We start from the raw sequence: 19,121 nt of genomic DNA, 5'->3' as shown, positions 1-19,121 counted from the left end.
AGTCAATGGTTCTGCACCAGTTAATGTCAGATGATCATCTGCTCCAAGGTGTCACTCCAATATCCTTTTCCATTCTTTACCATTTATTCTTTTTTATAACCCATTTCCTTCTGACCCCTTTTATTTTTCCCTCTTTTACTGATGCTTCTTCCCTTCATACTCTACCGCTCATTTTATTTGAGTATGTTCTATTCTCTCTTGTCTTACCATCATTCATAACGTATCTAACGTAACGCAGTGTGTTAAACTGCTATCATGTGTGACTTACGGATAATGTACTCATTTTTTCTTCAAAGGGAGTTCTGTGTGTGACAGGTGCTTGTAATGGTTTTGTTTAGTTTTGTTTTTCATTGTACTCCAGAAGAGATGACTTCTAGAATACTTATCTTGCTTGGAGATGTAGGTGGTCCTTAGTTTCTGAGAGAGCTCATTCCACAGTTATGATCTTATTTTCAAGAGAGATTTGTCTTCTGTGAAGATGAACTTTATCAGTTATGTTAGAAGATCCCATTGTGGTCACTGTTATTGTTCTGGAGATCAGTTTACTCTGGATTCAGGCCAGTTGCTGTGTTACAAGTAAAGCCTGAGACCTTGAATTTCATGCGCTATTCTGCAAGGAGCTAGGGTAAGCCTGGAGTAAGCATGGTGGTCTCTGTGCTTGAAATGTTGGTGATGTTGTTATAAAGGATTGTGGAAGGCTTCACTTATTTTGGCCTCTCTAAACTGTTTCCCTCACTGATACCTGTCTGCTGGGTACTCCTGGTGTCCTTAGTCTTAGCATGACTTTCCATTCTCTATCCCTTTATCTGCAAGCTCTCCAGTTCATCTTCTCACCCTTCACACCAAAGTGCCTTATACATTTTGCCTTCCCATCCCTGGCAGGTGAGTTTGGACTGAGGTGAGACATCTTGCTTTACCAGCTCTCATAGCTGCTGAGGAATTACTGGGAGGGGGCACAAGGGGAGCCCGTTATGGCTCACCCTGTTGGACTCCATTCTGTTCAGAAGGGCCACGTGCCCTGACTGCAGACATCAGCCTGACTTCAGTTTGCTCTGTGCCTGTTTCCATTTCTTCCAGGTAGGTTTATTTCTTAAAGTTTGAACTTGGACAGGGTGAGCTGCCTGATTGTGATGCAGCAGAATCGATCCACCTGTGGTGGCAGTCAGGCAGCATTGCACCATCCTTATCCCTGCCAGCAGCAGCAAGAAATTCAGTTATCGCCTCTTGCTTTGCAAGGGGTTGTGCTGGCGAGGTATGAGTGCTCTGGAGGTGTACCTATTGTGCTGCAGCCATGTCTTGGTCTGAACAGGATTGTCTTGGGGTAAAGGCTAATAGATAAACTTTTATTTTCTTCAATTTTTTCCAAATGTTTTGGTCTTACCAGCCTGCCAGCAAAAACCAGCAAAGGCCACATGGACAAAGTGAGCTGTAGCTGGTTTAAGGAGGGTAAGTTATTTATCGTCTGAGACAGAATTTTGCTTCCCCTATTTTTCTTCCTCTTTTGTATACTTTTGTCCTTTGTTCATCAACTTGGACAACCAATTTAGATGCCAATTGATATCTTAAAACCAGGTTAATTCTTTCATGTGTTTAATCATTATAGCCCAGTACTACTCTAATGGCAGTTTCAGAGCTCAGCCTGTGCAGAGGGTTGCTTGTATTCTCTTTTGATTCTCTCTAAAAGAAACCAAAGACAGAGTCTTTATGGACTTGAAGTAGAACGTGTTGACCTGCTGTGTGACATTGACCAGGTCACTTCTCAAGTCTCACGTTTGGCTCCCAAAGCATGGAGCTCAAGGCATCTGCTTCACAGTACTTTTAAGTTAGTAAATGCTGTGAGATTTATGGACAAAAACCGTCTTGCATGTAACAGTCTTGTAAAACTTAACATTAGCAATTTGCTGCCCCATATAGGAGGCATTTCATATTTCTCTGGTTTTTTGTTCTTTTTCTCTGAGCATAACAAATTGATTGCTGCTCTTCATGTAACTATAGGCAGGTTACCTGTGGGAGGCAGATAACCAACTCAGGAAAAATCTATGACAGCTTTGATTTGCATGGAGGAGTTAAGACACAGCCTGGGTAGTTTGATAAAAATTGGAAGCACTTCTAATAGCTCTCCTCTGCTACTTGCTTCTACCTTCTCTCCTTGAGCTGATGCTGCTTCCAGCAGTGTAACTGCTGTGAAGCCTTTAGCTCAGAAACCTCCTTCATATTGCAGAGAGCTAGGGAATTCTCACTTTTGACTTTAGTGAGAGAAGAATCAACCTCATAGCTTGTGAGATGCAATGATAAATCTACAATATTTCTTTAGTGCACAATTATGGTCGATCAGTATGTTTAAAAGGGGGGCAAGTGGAGGATTGGGTATGTCCCAAAGAAGACTCTTTTTTTATTGAAGGCTTTATTATATCTCTTTTTTTAATTAAAATTCTGCAGTTATCTGAATCATTGTAACTGCTGATTTAACTGGATTATGATTCTAAAGATGCTTTGTAATTTTATGAACTCTATTTATTGTCAGTTGAACAAACAAATAGAGCCATAAGTTAGGTTTTGATTATTGCAGCACAAATTTAAATCAGGCCTCCGTGTTTTAGCCTTAGCTAGTGACAAACACTGAATGATGATTTCAGCATGACATTTTAGTGGCAGACACCTTTTCCTTGAATAAACTGCTGAAAAGGATGCTGCCTTGTATATTCTTAAGAAGATCTGTGTGTTTCCCTGTCCAGTGCAGTGTTTGCACTGAAAAGGACAGCCAGTATGGATCAATACTGCTCTTTTAATTCACACATGAAATTGATAAAACATTGAGCTGAACAGGGGGGATAGCATGGGTCCTTGCTGATATTTTAGGTTAGTGCCATTAGTCTGGAAACAGTAATGGTGTTTATGGTCTCATTTTTTGGTAAGCCATTCTTTTCAGGGAGTTGCGACTTTGTTTTACTGGTTTTTGTGTTAGGCCAGGCAGAGAGCAGTTTTTCCCACTTATTTTGATTGGTTAGGATGACAGAAAAGTACAAAACTAAGGACAAGTTAGCTCTTTGGGTCTCTATATTTGACACTTGAATAAGAGTTGTTGTGGGACACATTGAAACCTGTGAATCTTAAAAATGGGAAAATCTTAATGTGCAAACCATTGATGCTAGGCAAAGTGTTTATTCCTGCCTCTCTGGGATGCTCCATCCATCTTCTGGCTATGAAGCCAGCCTTTTCTGGGAAGTCTTCCTGCTAGAGGCAGGGGATGTGCTTTAGCCTTCTTAAGCTACCAGTTTTCCTTGGAGCTGTGCAAAAGCTCCAGTTCAAGGTAATACCCAAGTACCAGTTTGTTCATTAGCTTGTAAGAAATCTTGAAAGAGATTGTCTTGAAAGATACTCTTTTTGCTTGTGTGTATCCACCTCTATCTGAAAACTTTGGACTGAGTCTGAGCTGGCACAGCTCCTGGCCCTAGGCCTGCGACTTGGATCTTCATCAATCAGACATGTTTCTCTTTGTGATAAACCTTACTGATTTCAGCTGGTATCAAGTGTTTGCATATTCAGATACAAAGTCTGTAATTTAAAGATCTTTGGGGCCCCTAGGTCCTGTGGGAAACTGCTACACAAATGAAGTGAGAGGCAGACGTCAACATTTTTCTCTTCAAAGTTTTACTGGGCTCATACTGAAGTACCTCATTCAAACATAGTTCTAAAGAAAGACATGTAATTTCAGGTGCCATCTTATTCTTCCTAGTGATTTGTGGATTAACGCTGCTGCTAAAGCCAAACAGGTTTTTGCTTAAAGTGGTGTTTAGTGGTACTTGGCTTTAAGCAGCAGCTTATAAAGGGAAACTGCCAACTGAGAACAAATATGTACAGCTCTTAAACCAGTTTCTTTCGATGCACTGCGTATTCTTAATTAAATGTAATTCCTTCTCTGAAGATGTGTAGTCAGGTTCTCAGACCTTCCTCTGGACCTCTTGGTATGAACTGCCTCCATATTGTGGTGCCTTCAAAATCCTCGGGGGTCATTGTGGGAGGTTAGGAACTTGTCTAGCTGAAGTTCAGCCCAGGCAAAAACCTAAGAAATCCCTCATCCTGTTAAAGTCTCCTGCAAAACCTCTGCTGATTTTGTGGAATTAGGATTTACCCAGTCACAAGTCTTATTTTTTTCTTCTTTGGACATTTTTATGGGTCATTTTAGACATTAGAAAAATATTTTTGTAAAGATAAGGTGGGAGAAGGAAGGGGAGGAAGGTCTGTTTCTGGCTTCTGAAATTCTTTCTAATTTGGTTTGGCTTTATATTGTGTTCCAAACTTTCTGTCATTGGAGGGAAATAGTAAAAATTACGTCTGAGTAACTTTATAGGGCCTGACATTGGGTTGAGTAAATGACTATATTGTTATGGGCTGTGCAAACACATGTATTAATATTGCCAGAATCCAGCCCATGGACATAACATCTATAGTATTTTAGAAGTTGTGCCAATGTGCAGTATTATTTTGCATATGTAAATTTAGGTGTTAGTAGCTACTCAACTCTTCCTGAAAAAAATGTTGGGTAATAAGACTGACAGGTGATGAGAGGAAATGCACTAGCAGGACTAACGCTTATTTGGTGAAAAACTTATTTGCTGGTTATTCCTTTTTGTGTACAATGACAATGCCTCAGCTATTTCTATGAATATTCAGTTGAACAGTGGTGCAGTGATGCAATTTTATATTTTAGCCTGCCATGTACTTGCTTCACACATTTTCCGGCAAATTTTCTTTCTTGTTGAATGCTTTGTGGCGACAGCTGAATTGAAGTAAGTGGGGAAAATACCTTTGGTCTTTGAGGACTGAGATGGCTAATACTGTACTGATATGCTGATGGGATGCTGTTAAAAGGGATTTCAACATCGTGGAGAAACTCCATCTGGGCTGCAGTAGCCCCGTGCAACAGGGTGACTGACTGAATGGAAAGCAGCTCTGTAGAGAAGGACGTGGGCATCCTGGTAGGTAACATGTTGAACACAAGTGAGCAGTGTGCCCTCACAGTGAAGGCCAGCATCATCCTGGGTTTTATTAGCAAGGCTGTAGCCAGCAGGTCCACAGAAACAGTTGTTACTCTCTGTTTGGCACTGTGAGACTGCATCCGAAGGATTGTGTCCAGATTTGGTCTCTACTCTACAGACACTGACATACTGGAGTGAGTCCTGCAGAAGACTATCAAGATGGTTGGGGGTTGAAGCACAGGGCATACAAAGAGAGGCTGGCAAAGATGTGTTTGTTCAATGTGGAGAAGAGAAGGTGCAGGAGAAACCTTACTGTGGTCTACAGTTACCTGATGGGTAACTTTTCTGAGATATACAGCAATGGGATGCAAGCCAGTGAACTCAAGTTGGAAAAAACCCTCATCTGATTAGACTTTAGGAAAAATATTTTCAGTGTAAGAGGGGTCCATCACTGGCCCAGGTTGGCCAGAGAGGTTGAGAAATCCTGGAGGTAGTCAGTTGGTCCTGAACAGCCTGCTCTAACTGGACCAGCTTTGAACACTGCGATGGACAAGATGACCTCTAAAGGACCTTGTCAACACAAATTAATTTGTGATATTACCTGGAAAGTCAAGAGGAAGGGTGAAACAAAGCAATGTCCAGTATAGGAGTGGTGAGCATGTGTCTCAAAATCTGAGTGCTCCGAGAAGTTGAGGATTTTTAAGGCCTAAGTATGGGTAAGGTTTACACAGTGGCTCTGAACAATATGTCCCAGAGGTTGGTCTGCATCTAACATTTCTGTAGCACCATGCTACAGTCTGTCTCTCACTCTGAGATGGCACCTGATGGGCACAACTGACTGGCTTGACCAGTTGCTCCCAGTGTTGTCTGGAAGGCTATGTCCAAGTTGTTTTTTGCACTAAAGATTTCTATGCTTAAGAATGTTGCTCTTACAGATATTCTCTCCAGCTGCTCCCACATATCCTTTCTTAGCATGTGGCCTCATGTCATGCATGCTCACACATTGCAAAAGTTACTACTTGGATGCTTTGAAAGTGATTGTTGGATCAAAGCAGACTGCAGGACTTACATAAGTGAGTCCTGGAGCTCTGATTCAGAGTCGTTTTGGGTCAAGAGAATTTTATTTTTGAAGCATGTTTTTACAATTTTTCAGTTGAAGGTTTCACCCAAAATATCCACAATAACAATTGCTTGTGTTCTTGTTGCCTAAGAGACTCTGCAAGTATCATAGAGAATTTCACCATGATAAAGGAAACCTTTATTTATTTCTGAGATTAATAGGTTTTTTTCAAAACATATAAAAATAAATACCATGTAACTTTAGCTACTCAGACTGACTAGTAAAATTAGATATGTAGCAAAGGAAGAAACTGAACTGTTACAGAGAATTTATAGATAACCTGTTTCTGTTGTCCACCCTGTTTTGCCAATTATCAGGCCTAGCATAAAGGGCACAGCCAGCATAAAGATAAACCAATAACCAAATTGTATGTGATACAAAAGGGTCAGTACATGGGCAAGTGCTGGGGGTACAAACAAGTCAGTCAGATTATACATAATGGACATCAATCCCACTGACCCCAACGACAACACCGCGCAACCAACAATGGGTGGAATAAATGGTGAAATGCAGTCTCCCGTAGAAGGGACAGGAGACAACCGAGTCAACAAGCCAAACACATAAGACCAGGGAAGCCACACACTGAATCTCTACACAGCCTGCATTTACAAAGGCCAGACCTGACTGGCGCCCAGTCCCAGGGAGGCGGGAGGTCCTTCCCCAACAGGGAACTCTGCACAGAGCATCCACCTCACAGACAGACACTGCCCCTCCTGCAAGGGGTCCCAGCTTTTATCCCTCAGTGGGACACCTGACCTTTGCTTAATGTGGGACCCCTGGGGCTCATTTACCCAATGGCTCTGTCTGCAAGGCCGCCGCACCCTGGAGGGAAGCCTAAAGGTAAACTCACCCCCCTTTGTGAAGGGCTGTGGGAATCACCCACGTCAGCCTTAATTTGGGGTTGAAACCCCAGCATTTCACACCCTCAGTGACTCCATCCCATTCCAAATCTACTCAAAGTATGTAAATCTGTGAGCCTGAACTGCAGCACAATATGCTTAAGCAGATGTTAGGAAAATAATTTTGAGATGATACCAAGGGCATTCAAGCACTGGACTAGATTCCTTAATCTGTCTGGGCAGGCTTTATTGATATTGTAAATAAACATCTGTCAAAAATTGTTTAGGAATAACTGATCCTGCCTTGAGGTGGGGGACGAATTGAATTGTGTTACTTTTCAGGGCCCATTCCCAATCTAATTTCTGTAGTTGATAGTACATTAAAAATGTAGCCATTTTATTTATACATTAAAAAAACCCAAATAACTGAGATACACCCATAACAATATTGTGGGGAGAGAATTTTTTTAGGCAGCTTATCCCAAAGCTACGACTTTACAGAATAAACCTGTAATGTATTCAGAAGTTATGGGTAGCCAATTGAATGGTTTAGCAGTGTGCCATCTGTGGCTCAAGTTGCCCTTTTAACTCTTTTGGTCCTGTGGCTGAGTGCTAGTGAAGGTGTGATTGGGAGAACAGGTGGGACTGATTTCACATGTCTCCTAACAGTTTTTCTTGCTATGATATGTTACAGCATAGTCCTGGGTTTTATGTTTATAGATGTCTCTTCTCAGCATAAGGTGGAAAAGCCCTACTTTGAGGTGCATAGATTTGTCATTGTTCAGAACAACTTCTTCACCCAGTGAAACTGACTGTTGTGATTAGACTTTGTGTCCTTTAGAAATATTTTCTTACTTAAAAAAAAAAAAGAGCGAAAGATTAGTAGGGGGAAGAGGTAATCTAGGAGCAGAAATGATCAACAGTCCTGCAGCATCAGGAATCATCTGTGCTAGGAATTGGAGGACAATTCCTCAGTCTCCAAAGTAAGGAGTAAGAATAACTAGTTTTCCTTTACGGTCAGGAAATGTAGGATGGACTAATGAATGGAAAATTTTGAATATCAGGTCAGTCATAATTTTATTTCTCTGTTCCCTTTCCACAAGAGATAAGAATATTCTGAATTTCACGAAACTCTGTATTCTTTAACATGGAAGAGTTATGGTTCACCGTGGATATAATTTGCCTCTGTGTAGAGTCTTGTGAACCGTTAACACTGTTCTTGAAAACTTAGAAGAGTCTTAAATGATTGATGGAGCTGTGCATTAGAGAAAAATATCATGTCTAATTGTTTATTCCTTTATGTTAGGCCTGGAGGGGTTGTAGTAGTGGGATACATTGTGCAGTTTCTCACCTCTACCATCACAGACTCAGTGCAACCACTGACTCTTGAAACTGCACTACAAATGCAGGAGTATTTACATTTTCTTCTCTAACTAAATGTACTTTTCTAAAAAATGAAGAAATATTTGAAGATGTCATATTTCAGGAAGGAGCTTGCATAGGATCATTAAAAGGCCAGCTGAGTGGTTTTGCTGGATAACAGCAGCAGCATCCATGTTAAACAGAGGCTACTGGACCTATGGCTGAGTTCAGTTAGAGGCTGTACTTTTCTGTTTGTGAGGGGAGTCCTAAAGGATGACTTTTATTAAAAATTACCTGCTATAGGGCTAGTCTGTCAGAAAGCTTTTGGCTCTGGGCCCAAGTATCTGATCCTGTGTCTCAGAGTACCAGTACCTGGTTTGGTATGTGATAGCTAGTGAGGAGACTGTGAAGAGGATAATGGTGTGAAGGGATGTGGGCTGCGCTTGTTTGTGGACAGCTGATCTGGTCTGTGACCTCAGGCATGCTGCATTCCCTGCCTGGGTATCTGCATCGTCTTATTTGCTTAGGTGATTAACCTTTCAGTGCCAAACTACCTCTGTGAGTGGAGTTTCACTGAGGACCTCCTTAGACTCTAGACTAGTCAATGATGAAAGGAGAATGCAGAATTTTTTTTAAGAAATATGCTGATGTATCTTTATTCCATTTTTTTGTTTGTTTGTTTTTTGGTTTTTTGTATATGGAAAAGTATCTGATGCTGGGATCATGTGTCAAATGTTTTTGAACACTAGTGGTACTACAAATTATCACAGTAGGTATAACAGTAGGATTTTATGTTCATTGGAGAAGTACTTGAATGGAAACAACAGAGAACTCAGTGCAAAATGAGGTACAGAATATTAAGTTGAGGAAAGGATCAATAGAAACTGCCCTCAGTGCAGAGATCCTTTGACCTACACGTTACAATGTTCACTGCAAACAGTACTTCCTCTTTTGAAAGTGTGCTCCTGATGGGTGTCATTAAGATGACCTGTCAAACAGATTATTGCCAGAAAATTAACCCGTAGGGTGACAATTTCTTTTACCATCAAACTGCAACAATGCTGACCTGGTCATAATAATGCCTTTGAGATATTCTAATCTTAAATGCTTCTATGAAGCTTGACTATTGTGACAGTATAGCTCAAGGAAATGCTTAATGTCATCAGCTGTCTGTGGAAGCCAACAGGTGTCATGACTGCAGCATTATAACTATGCTTAATTGGTGGGGATTTATGGGTAGGTTTTCAAGCAAACACATTTTAATCTGTCATTTCCACTTAGTTAAGGTGGATAATGATATTTTAATTTATAGGAACAGAATATAAATTGCAGCGCCTTCAGGAACATTGCAAGGTGCAAGCCTTGTTAATTGTCATGAGCTCTGTTATCTCCAGGAGTTTTTCAAGTTAGGGAGAGGACACCTTTTTCTTCTTTTTTTTTTTTTTTTCCTTTTGATAATTTTGCAAAATGACGTTATGATAACTGGGTGGTATTAGATGTTGTCTCCTGCTGTTTTTATATATGAGAAAGCATTTCAGATCACACACTGCATTCACAAAGAAGCTTCTGTCATGTTCATACTACAGCCAGCACTTTTTTCCTTTGCCCCTTTCTCATACCCACCCCTTGGCATATACTTTGTCCTTGCCATCATCTTCACAGTGAAAATAAGCAGAATCTCACTTTGGGAGGATTTATTTTATCTAGTAGTAGCCACATGCAAGTTAAACACCTTACAATACTAGCCACATAGGCTACTTACTAGTCAATACAGAGAGGGACCCCACCTCTGGTGACTTAGCCCACCTGAAAATGTATGCCTAAGCTAAGTGGTATGAACCGTAGGCTGGAGGTGCTTGTTTTTCTAGTCCTGCTTGTGTTTTACTCTGAGTTTAAAATAGCTCCTTTTCTTCCTTAGACAGTTATTTGGAGGAGGTGATTTATAAAAAACAAAAAAACCCCCAACAAACAACAACCCACCCTATATTTTGTCTTGAAGACTGTTTTTCCACAAGTACAGATATTTGAATAATTTTATATTGTCAGCAGTGCTCCTAGCAGCTACTGTTGTTTCAAAATGATGATCATTTATTTCTGATCTCCATTTTATTGCAAAGATGCATGAACTTTTGGCACAAGTTCAGTTTCTAAAACAGTCTGGTGACATCAGTAGAATTGTACCGGGGTGAACTTAGCCAAGTAAGCTTATATGAAAGGAACATCAGAACAAAGTTTGGCCCTGGGTATTTCAACTCAAACCTAAGGTTTTCTGGGAGGTTGTACTGAATCCATTTTAAGAGAAATGTAGTTGCGTAATTCTATTATTTTCATGTCATTTTAGTGCTGTATTCTGGATGAAGGGCATCACTGCCAATGGAATATAAAAAATAATTACAATTGAGCAATTAATTTAGCTGATGAATTTATCCTCTTTCCCTCACAGAATGTCCATAACCATAGAGCAGTTTCTTCAGATGGTTTTGCTATTTGTGCTAGATGACTTTTTAAAGTTAACTTCTGCCTCCATAGAGTGTTTGCAGATGATTTTAGAGTTAACTGTGGCAAATATTACAAAGGAGAGTTGATGTTTGCAGCTTATATCACAATTAAACAGCCTGTGCCAAGAAATATTGTCTTATATTTTTTTCAGGTTTAATTATGTGTGCTAAAGCAGTTATTACTGCTCAGCTGACAGATAATAGCTTAAGTCATACTAGCTGGATTTGGGTCCAAATCCTTAATTGTGATTGATCAAGTAAATTATACATGCATTTAGATGTTTTACTACGCTCAGTGAATCAGAAAGCATAGACAGTACTTTTAGGTGATGCATTAGACAAATATTTACCCTATGATCAAACAAATTCAAACAAAAAATCCATGAAAATGTTGATTCTGAGCTGAAATTTGTTAGGATCATATCCACAGCTTTTTAAAAGTACTTAGGTGTCTAAAGCCGCATGTGTGTAGCTAGGATGATTTGTAGAAGCTCTTAATTGCCAGGAAATTAGCAGAAGTTAGAACCCTGGTGGTTGTCTGCATCATTAGGGGGCAAAATCTGGTGCCTGGGGATGGTTGGCTGCCAAATAAGACTCTTTAGACTGAATTTGCTCAAAAGTCAATTTTCTGGTTCAGTAACCCTAAAATGAAAATCTCCCAAGATCATCAGATTCTTTGGGAAAAATTATCCTTGAGCTCCGTAAATAGTTTGTAGCATTACAGAGATTTGTGTGCCCTTTCAAGTTCATGTCAGCATTGTATCCCTCTTCGGTGTGAGCAGGACTAAGTCCTTTTTATTTAAATTCTTTCAGCTTATAGAAAACCATCCTGAAATCTGAACTTAGTCTTGAGAGGTTTATGAAGTAGCAATCAGGAGGTGTGGTTATAGACAACATAGCCATGAAGAAAACTGGTAGAAAATCTGTCAGGATGTGCTGTCTTTGAATATTTTGAGTAGCAAAGCACAACATAGTCTATCCAACTGTAAATCAGTTCAACTTTCTTTCCATTGTGCCTGGATAATTACAGACAGATTAATAATAACAAAAGCTGAACCCATCCCAGTTTGGAATTGCCAGTAGGTTAGGTACTGCCATGCTCAAATGTGCAACATGTCAAAAAAGATGTACTGAAACTTGTAATGTAGGACCTCACAGAGTATGGGGACTCTGTGTGGAGAATATGTGAAAGATAACAGAGAAAGAGGAACTTTGCTGACAAAAAAATCTGTGGTATGGGGATCCACATTGCTGCTAAAAATCTTTTAGGGGTTTGTTCCAGAAGAGCTTGGAAATGACAGCACTTTGCGGTATATTATACATCTGTGGCACAGTTCTCTCAAAGGGACTGTATATACAAACTCTGTGACTTTCCTTTTGTGAGCTTTAGGGATTTCACAGCATGCTAAAAGCCCAGAAATTTGCAATCCCTCTTCCAAGCCAGACAATGGGCCTGTGGCCTCACCAACAATGTATGACTGCGGAAGCGCTGGCTAGAGCCCATCTCCAAATTGGACTGGGAAGAGTTGGATCCTGTCATTTTGGTTTTTATTCTAACGTTTGTATCCTTTTCACACAGCTTTCCTTATGACTAGCTTTTATTTAGCCCTCAAGCTTAACATTTGGAACTTCTATTTGTTGGGTTCTTTTCATCATCTTGGAAAATAATGTTGATTCTTCCAGTAAGCATCTTTCTTTTGTGTTTTGTTTCATTTTCTATTCTATATGAGTTCTTACCCAGTAGCTCATTGAAACAACTGAGCAATTAAAGCAACCAAGTAACTAACATCTGGTATGTGTTTGCTTACTCTCTTATACTCTCTCCGGGGCAAGAAGTATGTGCTTTGGAATGGTTAGCAGTTTATTATGTTATATATGAATACTTGTTGTTTACAGAAGATCAAAGAGGTTAATGTTGCACTCTGAGTTGAGAGTTGCAACGTTTGTGGTAGCTCTGTGTTCTTAGGATGTTCATGACACAGGCTTTGGCACTCCAGAAAAACATCATTTCCAGCTGAGCACAGTTTTACCCTTGAGTAAAAAAGTTGGTTGAGTGACTAAAGGGTTCCCCTGAGTAGAGAGCATGTTGTGCTGAGACAGAAGTTGTCATCTGTGGTCTTTGCCCTGTGGCTGCAGTCACTTGTTTATATGCCACAAATTGTATTCATGGTGCCTGGCACAACAATGTCCTGGTCCATGGCTCAGGGATCAAGGTCCCTGGAAGTCAGACAAGACATTCTTCAGGTCATGAAGCTCCTCTTGACATAGTTATCATGAAACTTTCCTGTACATTCTTGCCTTAATCTAAAAATCTCTTAATAGTAGTATAATAGCAGGTTCCAGATCATGGCCTTCCTAAGCAAGATCCATTTTCTCTCTATATCTTCCACAAATTATGACTACAGTGCCCTCAAAACAAAGCAGTAAATTGTTGCTCTCTGAATTTATTATACAGAGCAATTACATGGAGGCACCATTATGAATATCATCTGCATAATCAATATGGTTTTATATTGCTGTCTCAACAGTAAGTCAGAGTCTAGTGTACTAAAGATTTGCTGAGCACTAAGGTCTTGCTTTAGTTATTTCTGAGTAAAACTTGTTTTGTTTTTGTTATGGTCAGAAGCACCCCCAGATAATCTGAGATCTTGCTTGGTTTTAGTAGCACTAGTTTACATTTCTAGTGCCCTCATCTTAATGAACTGCTGAAAGTGAAGTAGAGATTTTACTCACGGAATTTAATCAAAGTAGTGTCTTTTTGGTTTTGAATATACTTTGACCTTTGGTCACTGTGGTCCATGATTTTTTTTTTTTTTTCTTTTTTTTTAATTTATGGTGTTGTAAAACATGTCTTGGCTCTAGATCTTGACTGAAGTGTGGTACTGTTTATCAGCTGAGTCCTGCTGCCCTTCATTTTTTAGTAGAGATCAGTTGTTTTATTTTACGTCTTAATCATTCCTAAAAGCTGAGCCTTTGGAAATGCCTGAAGCAACTCTGTCTTACAATCATCCTGTTAGCTAGTAAATACCTGTCTCCAAACTATGCCTTAAGATGTAAAAATCACTTTTATGTACACAGTTTATCATGCCATAGAAACTGACTATTCTCTGTCTCGCTTGGTTAGAAAACAGTGTGTCTCATACAGTGCTTTCCTCACTCCCCTGTGTCTTAGAAGAACAAGAACTTTATCTTGATTGTATGGTAGGCTATACACACAGTAAAATTAATGTTTCAAACTAATTTGGATTGACAATAAGTTGTTTAAAGGGAGTTGTAGTGTGGCCAGAAAAATAAATGCTTTTTCCCATTTTTCAAAATAACGTTTTTCTTTCACTGTATAACTAAAGCTCACTCTGGATAGAGATCTGTTTTTGCAGAATTAATTACCAGAGCAAACATGTAGTTTCAGCATCTTCAAGGCCTGGTTGTTCATGTGTTATATGTGTCAGTAGTTATACACAGGGAGATTACTATGAGATTTTTCAGTAGCTTTGGCTGGAATGAGTCCCATGAAGAAGCAGAAATATGAGGTTTATAGAATCAGACCCTGTGTTCCTACTTGTATGAAGGACTGTCTAAAAATGAATACAAGGAATACAGTAAGAGAGAACAACACCGAGTAGATCTCTAGTGATGTTTGTGACAAACCTAAAGACACCATTGCATGTAGGGAAGTTAAATGTGAGGTGAGACCATGACTCGAAGTCCTTTGTAACCTCACCCTAAACAGAAAAATGGATCTGTATTAAAACCTAATGTGTCTTAACCTATGCCCTGAAACCCTACCTCCATGAGTTCTGTAACCTGTTTCTCTGTTCTCACCCAACCTTGAAGGCACTGAAGTGGTAAAAAGGCAACAGAATTCCTTTCCTTCATGGAAGTTGCAGGGAGTTGCTGCTCCTCTAAACAGTAGGTGATCTCCATCATAGACAAAATAAATTCTTGCATTTTACAGATTGTATGAAACAGTCTCAGCTGGAGGGATTCAGCTCCTGGCTGATAAACTCTTCAGCTCTCTGGAGAGTTTGGCATTTTCCCTCTCAGATGGATCTGTATCTCCATTTCCTTTTCCTCTCCTTGGCATTTAATCAGAAGTTTGAACTCAGTTTTTAAGGCTTTTCCTATTTCCTTCTTTTGCTATAATCAACAAGTGACAAGGACAACATTGCTCATGAGAGATGACACCACTGCGAATCAGGGTGGAATTGTCTCCATTTAGGTCTTGCTGCAGTAAAAGGAGGTTGGGAGCTCTGCAGCAGAATGGATCCTCTGAGGCAAGTAGCCTTGCTGGATTCTCCCATTTAGGATGATAGACTTGGGATCAGTAGCTGGAAAGTTGCTTCACCTCATGATGCAACCAGTTCAGTCAGTTTGTTTTAAAAATGATGCAGAAGTCAGTTCTGGATTAGGTAAAGGTGTCTAGGAAGTTGCGTAGTGAGTTATTTTGGGATGGAGCTGTAGCAGTGATGGAGACGCAGACATCTTTTTTCAGGGTATTCACAGTTGATTTATATCAAGAGGTCAGTTCAGCTCAGTTGAGTCTTCCCTTCTCTACAAGACTCCATGGCTCTACTCTTCTATTTGAAGCTGTTGAAAGAAAACACTTGCTGTCTTTACAAATTCAGGTTTCTATGAATTTCTGCTATATGGCTCAAAAGAACTAGTCCATTAATAGAAGTCCATGAGGCTGAATGAAAGCTGAATTATTGTAGTTGACAGTGAATAGAGACTGTGAGGTGGGTTTAATTTTTTTTCTTTTGCCTCCTACTTGTTGTTTATACCTACTTGGTATAAAATGGGACTCACCCTTGAGGCCCAGTATCCCAACCATCCACAATGGCACTTACTACAGTCTACAGTGATTCCTGTTTGAGTCAACTGCCAAGGTTCTTTTATGTAAAGCAGTGCTGGTGCTCCTCTCTCATGCCAATATACAGCAGGGATGCAATCATGGGGCACACATTATGAACAGGAAAATAGATATAACCTTAATGACCTTCATTAATTGACTCAGGAGACCTTGAGGAGCAGCAAAAAATATTCAAACTCTAACATGTCCGAGCTTTGAATCATAATTGGTGCTATTGCAGTTGTCATTGAAAGACGGACAGGTATAGAAATTTCTTTTCCTTGAGTAGCTTCCCTAAGCCATTAAAGTGCACCAAAGCAGTTTCTTTGTATGATATGAGTCCATCTGTTAGGACTTGAGAATTATGATACTCTTTTGTCACATTTAAAATTAATTGACTTTCATATTAAATTGAAATAAATTAGCTTAGTATACATCAATTGATGTTTAAGTGTCAGAGATCAAAAAAATTTGCTCTCCTCATGATCAGAAGTTATATATAATTTCATGACAAGTGTAAAAAGTGCCAATTTTGGCTTAAAAACAACTGTTCCTTAGAAGGAAAACAGAAATTAAGTTCTGAAAAAATTATTTGCTGGTAATTACATCTGCCTTTTGAATTCAGTTTCAGCTGAATGATTTAACTTACAGTAAAATATGGAAACATTTAAATGTCCTTCTGTCTATCTGCAGGTATCCACAGTTACTTGCTGAGGCAAAATTTCTGTGGAAGTTCCATCTCTGGAAGCTCCTGTTTCCAGAAATGACATTTCAACACCAACTTCTCATAATTACCATAGCGGTTGTGGCTATGCTGTGGCAGAATAGGAGTTGCTTCTGGAACTGACCAAGGTCATAAGAGGGTTGTGACACTCCAGGTGAGTAGGAAGGCAGGTAGAAAAATACCTTGAGGGAGTGCAGATACCCAAATATGTACCAGATGAAACTCTGAAGTCAGGTATTGGAAAGCTTTAAATGCATATTTGATATGTTTTCAAGAATACAGAATGCTCTTCTGTGTATGACTCAAAAGAAATTAATTGATATGACAACAGAAGTAATTGCAGTCCACATTAAGCAGATAACATCAAAAGTAGTGGATTATAAATTGCAACATCATATAAATCAATACAACTCTACTGAAACCATAATTGAGAGACACGTTCTCTTAAGCTTTGTGCTAAATGTTTTGATGGATTGACAAGCTTTCTGTCTTTAAACTAAAGATTTTTTCTGTCACTGAAGTAAACTTGTTTTGTGACTATTAATTTCAACATGATAGTAGAAGAGAGACTGATCTGCTGACAAATTAGGTATTCTTCCTCCACACTAGAAAAAATTAAGGAGAGCTAAACTGGAGCTTATTACTTTCTAATTTGCTAAAGCCATATTAAAGCATCAAAGTGATTTAAACCTACTTCTGTGAAATGCTGAATAATGGTATTCATGAATTTTTTGTTTGTTTGATTGTTATAGCATTTCACAGTATCCAGAGGTGGAAAAAAGAATGTGTCACGAGACCAAAACTGAATTAAATGCTCTAACAATATCTTATGTTCTTTCTAGGTTCAATGTAATCTTGTTGGGCACCAGCAGTGGAATTCATCTGTTCAAAATGGTTTATGGTGAATTTTTCCGCAGACCTGGGAAAGATGCAGAACTTATAAATTTAAATGTAGGTGGCTTTAAGCAATCAGTGGATCAAAGCACCTTGCTTCGATTTCCCCATACCAGACTTGGGAAACTTCTTAAATGCCACTCAGAAGAGGCTATTCTGGAACTCTGTGATGATTACAGTGTTGCAGACAAGGAATATTACTTTGACAGGAATCCCTCCTTGTTCCGTTATGTTCTGAATTTTTACTATACAGGCAAACTTCACGTCATGGAAGAACTTTGTGTCTTTTCTTTCTGCCAGGAAATAGAATACTGGGGGATAAATGAGCTGTTTATTGACTCCTGCTGCAGCAATCGGTACCAAGAAAGGAAGGAAGAAGGTCCTGAGAAAGACTGGGATCAGAAGAGCAATGACAGAAGTATAGACTCCTCTAATGAAGAGTCATCCATATTTGATAAAGAGCTGGAAAAGTTTGACAATCTGTGTTTTGGTGAAATAAGAAAGAAGATCTGGATCAGAATGGAAAATCCTGCATACTGCTTGTCTGCCAAGTTAATTGCTGTGTCATCCCTGAGTGTTGTCCTCGCGTCAATTGTGGCCATGTGCATTCACAGCATGCCAGAGTTTCAAAGGCTGGATGCCAATGACAGGGAGATTGAAGACCCTGTGTTGGAAGCTGTGGAGATCACGTGCATCATCTGGTTCACTGCTGAGCTAGTGATCAGGCTCATCACTGCTCCAAGTCAAAAGAAGTTCTGGAAGAAACCACTGAACATCATAGATTTTGTCTCTATTATCCCATTTTATGCCACACTGGCTGTGGACACAAAAGAAGAAGAAAGCGAAGATATTGAAAACATGGGGAAAGTGGTTCAGATCCTGCGGTTAATGAGGATATTTCGCATCCTGAAACTAGCCAGACACTCTGTAGGACTGCGGTCTTTAGGTGCCACTTTGAGACATAGCTATCAGGAAGTTGGACTTCTGCTTTTGTTTTTGTCTGTTGGGATTTCTATTTTTTCAGTGCTTGTCTACTCAGTGGAGAAGGATGATGACTCATCAGAACTGCACAGCATCCCTGTCTGCTGGTGGTGGGCAACCATCAGCATGACCACTGTTGGTTATGGGGACACTTACCCAGTCACGCTTGCTGGAAAGCTGCTCGGCACCCTATGCATTATCTGTGGGATACTAGTGGTAGCGCTTCCAATCACCATTATTTTCAATAAGTTTTCTAAGTACTATCAAAAACAAAAAGATATTGATCCAGACCAATGCAACAATGATCGCAAAGAGAAATGTAATGACCTACCTTATTTTAACATTAGGGATATTTATGCAAAAAAGATGCACTCATTCATTTCTAGCCTTTCTTCAGTAGGAATTGTTGTCAGCGACCAAGATTCAACAGATGCCTCCAGCATCCAAGATATGGAGGATGTTTATAACACAACATCTTTAGAGAATGGTACAGGAAAATGAGCTGAATCACATTCTCTTCCCTTGATTTCTCTTTTGATTCTTGGTAAATGTGGACTTACAAACTTCAGTGAGTTTATTAAGAGCAGTTGATTCTCAGGGTACTTAACTCTCAGCCATATTTGGACATTCTTTGCTCTGAGGATGCCATAAAAGCTTCATTGTTTATATGAGGCTTTAAAATATGCCTCATATGGCGGTTTAGTTTTTACATAACTAATGTTATGCAGTTTGGGGGAGAAAAAGTCAGGAGAACAGTTTTAAATGTGAGATCAGTGTTTGTTTGGTTTTATGTTTTTGTGGGTTTATTTTGTTTTGTTTTGTTTTGTCTTTATTGGTTGTTTTTCCCCTGCAGCAATCTAATATACAGAATCTGC

At 39.5% G+C, this 19,121-nt stretch overlaps 1 protein-coding gene across 1 annotated transcript; it reads left to right on the top strand.

Moving 5' to 3' along the window:
* The first annotated feature begins 17,262 nt into the window (after nucleotides 1-17,262).
* Nucleotides 17,263-18,747, top strand: KCNS3 (potassium voltage-gated channel modifier subfamily S member 3). Its single transcript, XM_074921982.1, has one exon. The coding sequence runs from the start codon at nucleotides 17,263-17,265 to the stop codon at nucleotides 18,745-18,747; it is 1,485 nt and encodes a 494-aa protein (XP_074778083.1).
* Nucleotides 18,748-19,121: the final 374 nt, after the last annotated feature.

This window comes from Athene noctua, chromosome 1, assembly GCF_965140245.1.
Source record: "Athene noctua chromosome 1, bAthNoc1.hap1.1, whole genome shotgun sequence".
In the NCBI taxonomy this organism is placed as follows: Eukaryota; Metazoa; Chordata; class Aves; order Strigiformes; family Strigidae; genus Athene; species Athene noctua.
The sequence above is the reverse complement of the archived record's forward strand: the minus strand, read 5'-3'. Positions and strand labels throughout refer to the sequence as shown.

Excerpts from the sequence above, each read along its gene's own strand:
- KCNS3 (XM_074921982.1), top strand. The coding sequence starts at position 17,263 with ATGGTTTATGGTGAATTTTTCCGCAGACCTGGGAAAGATGCAGAACTT.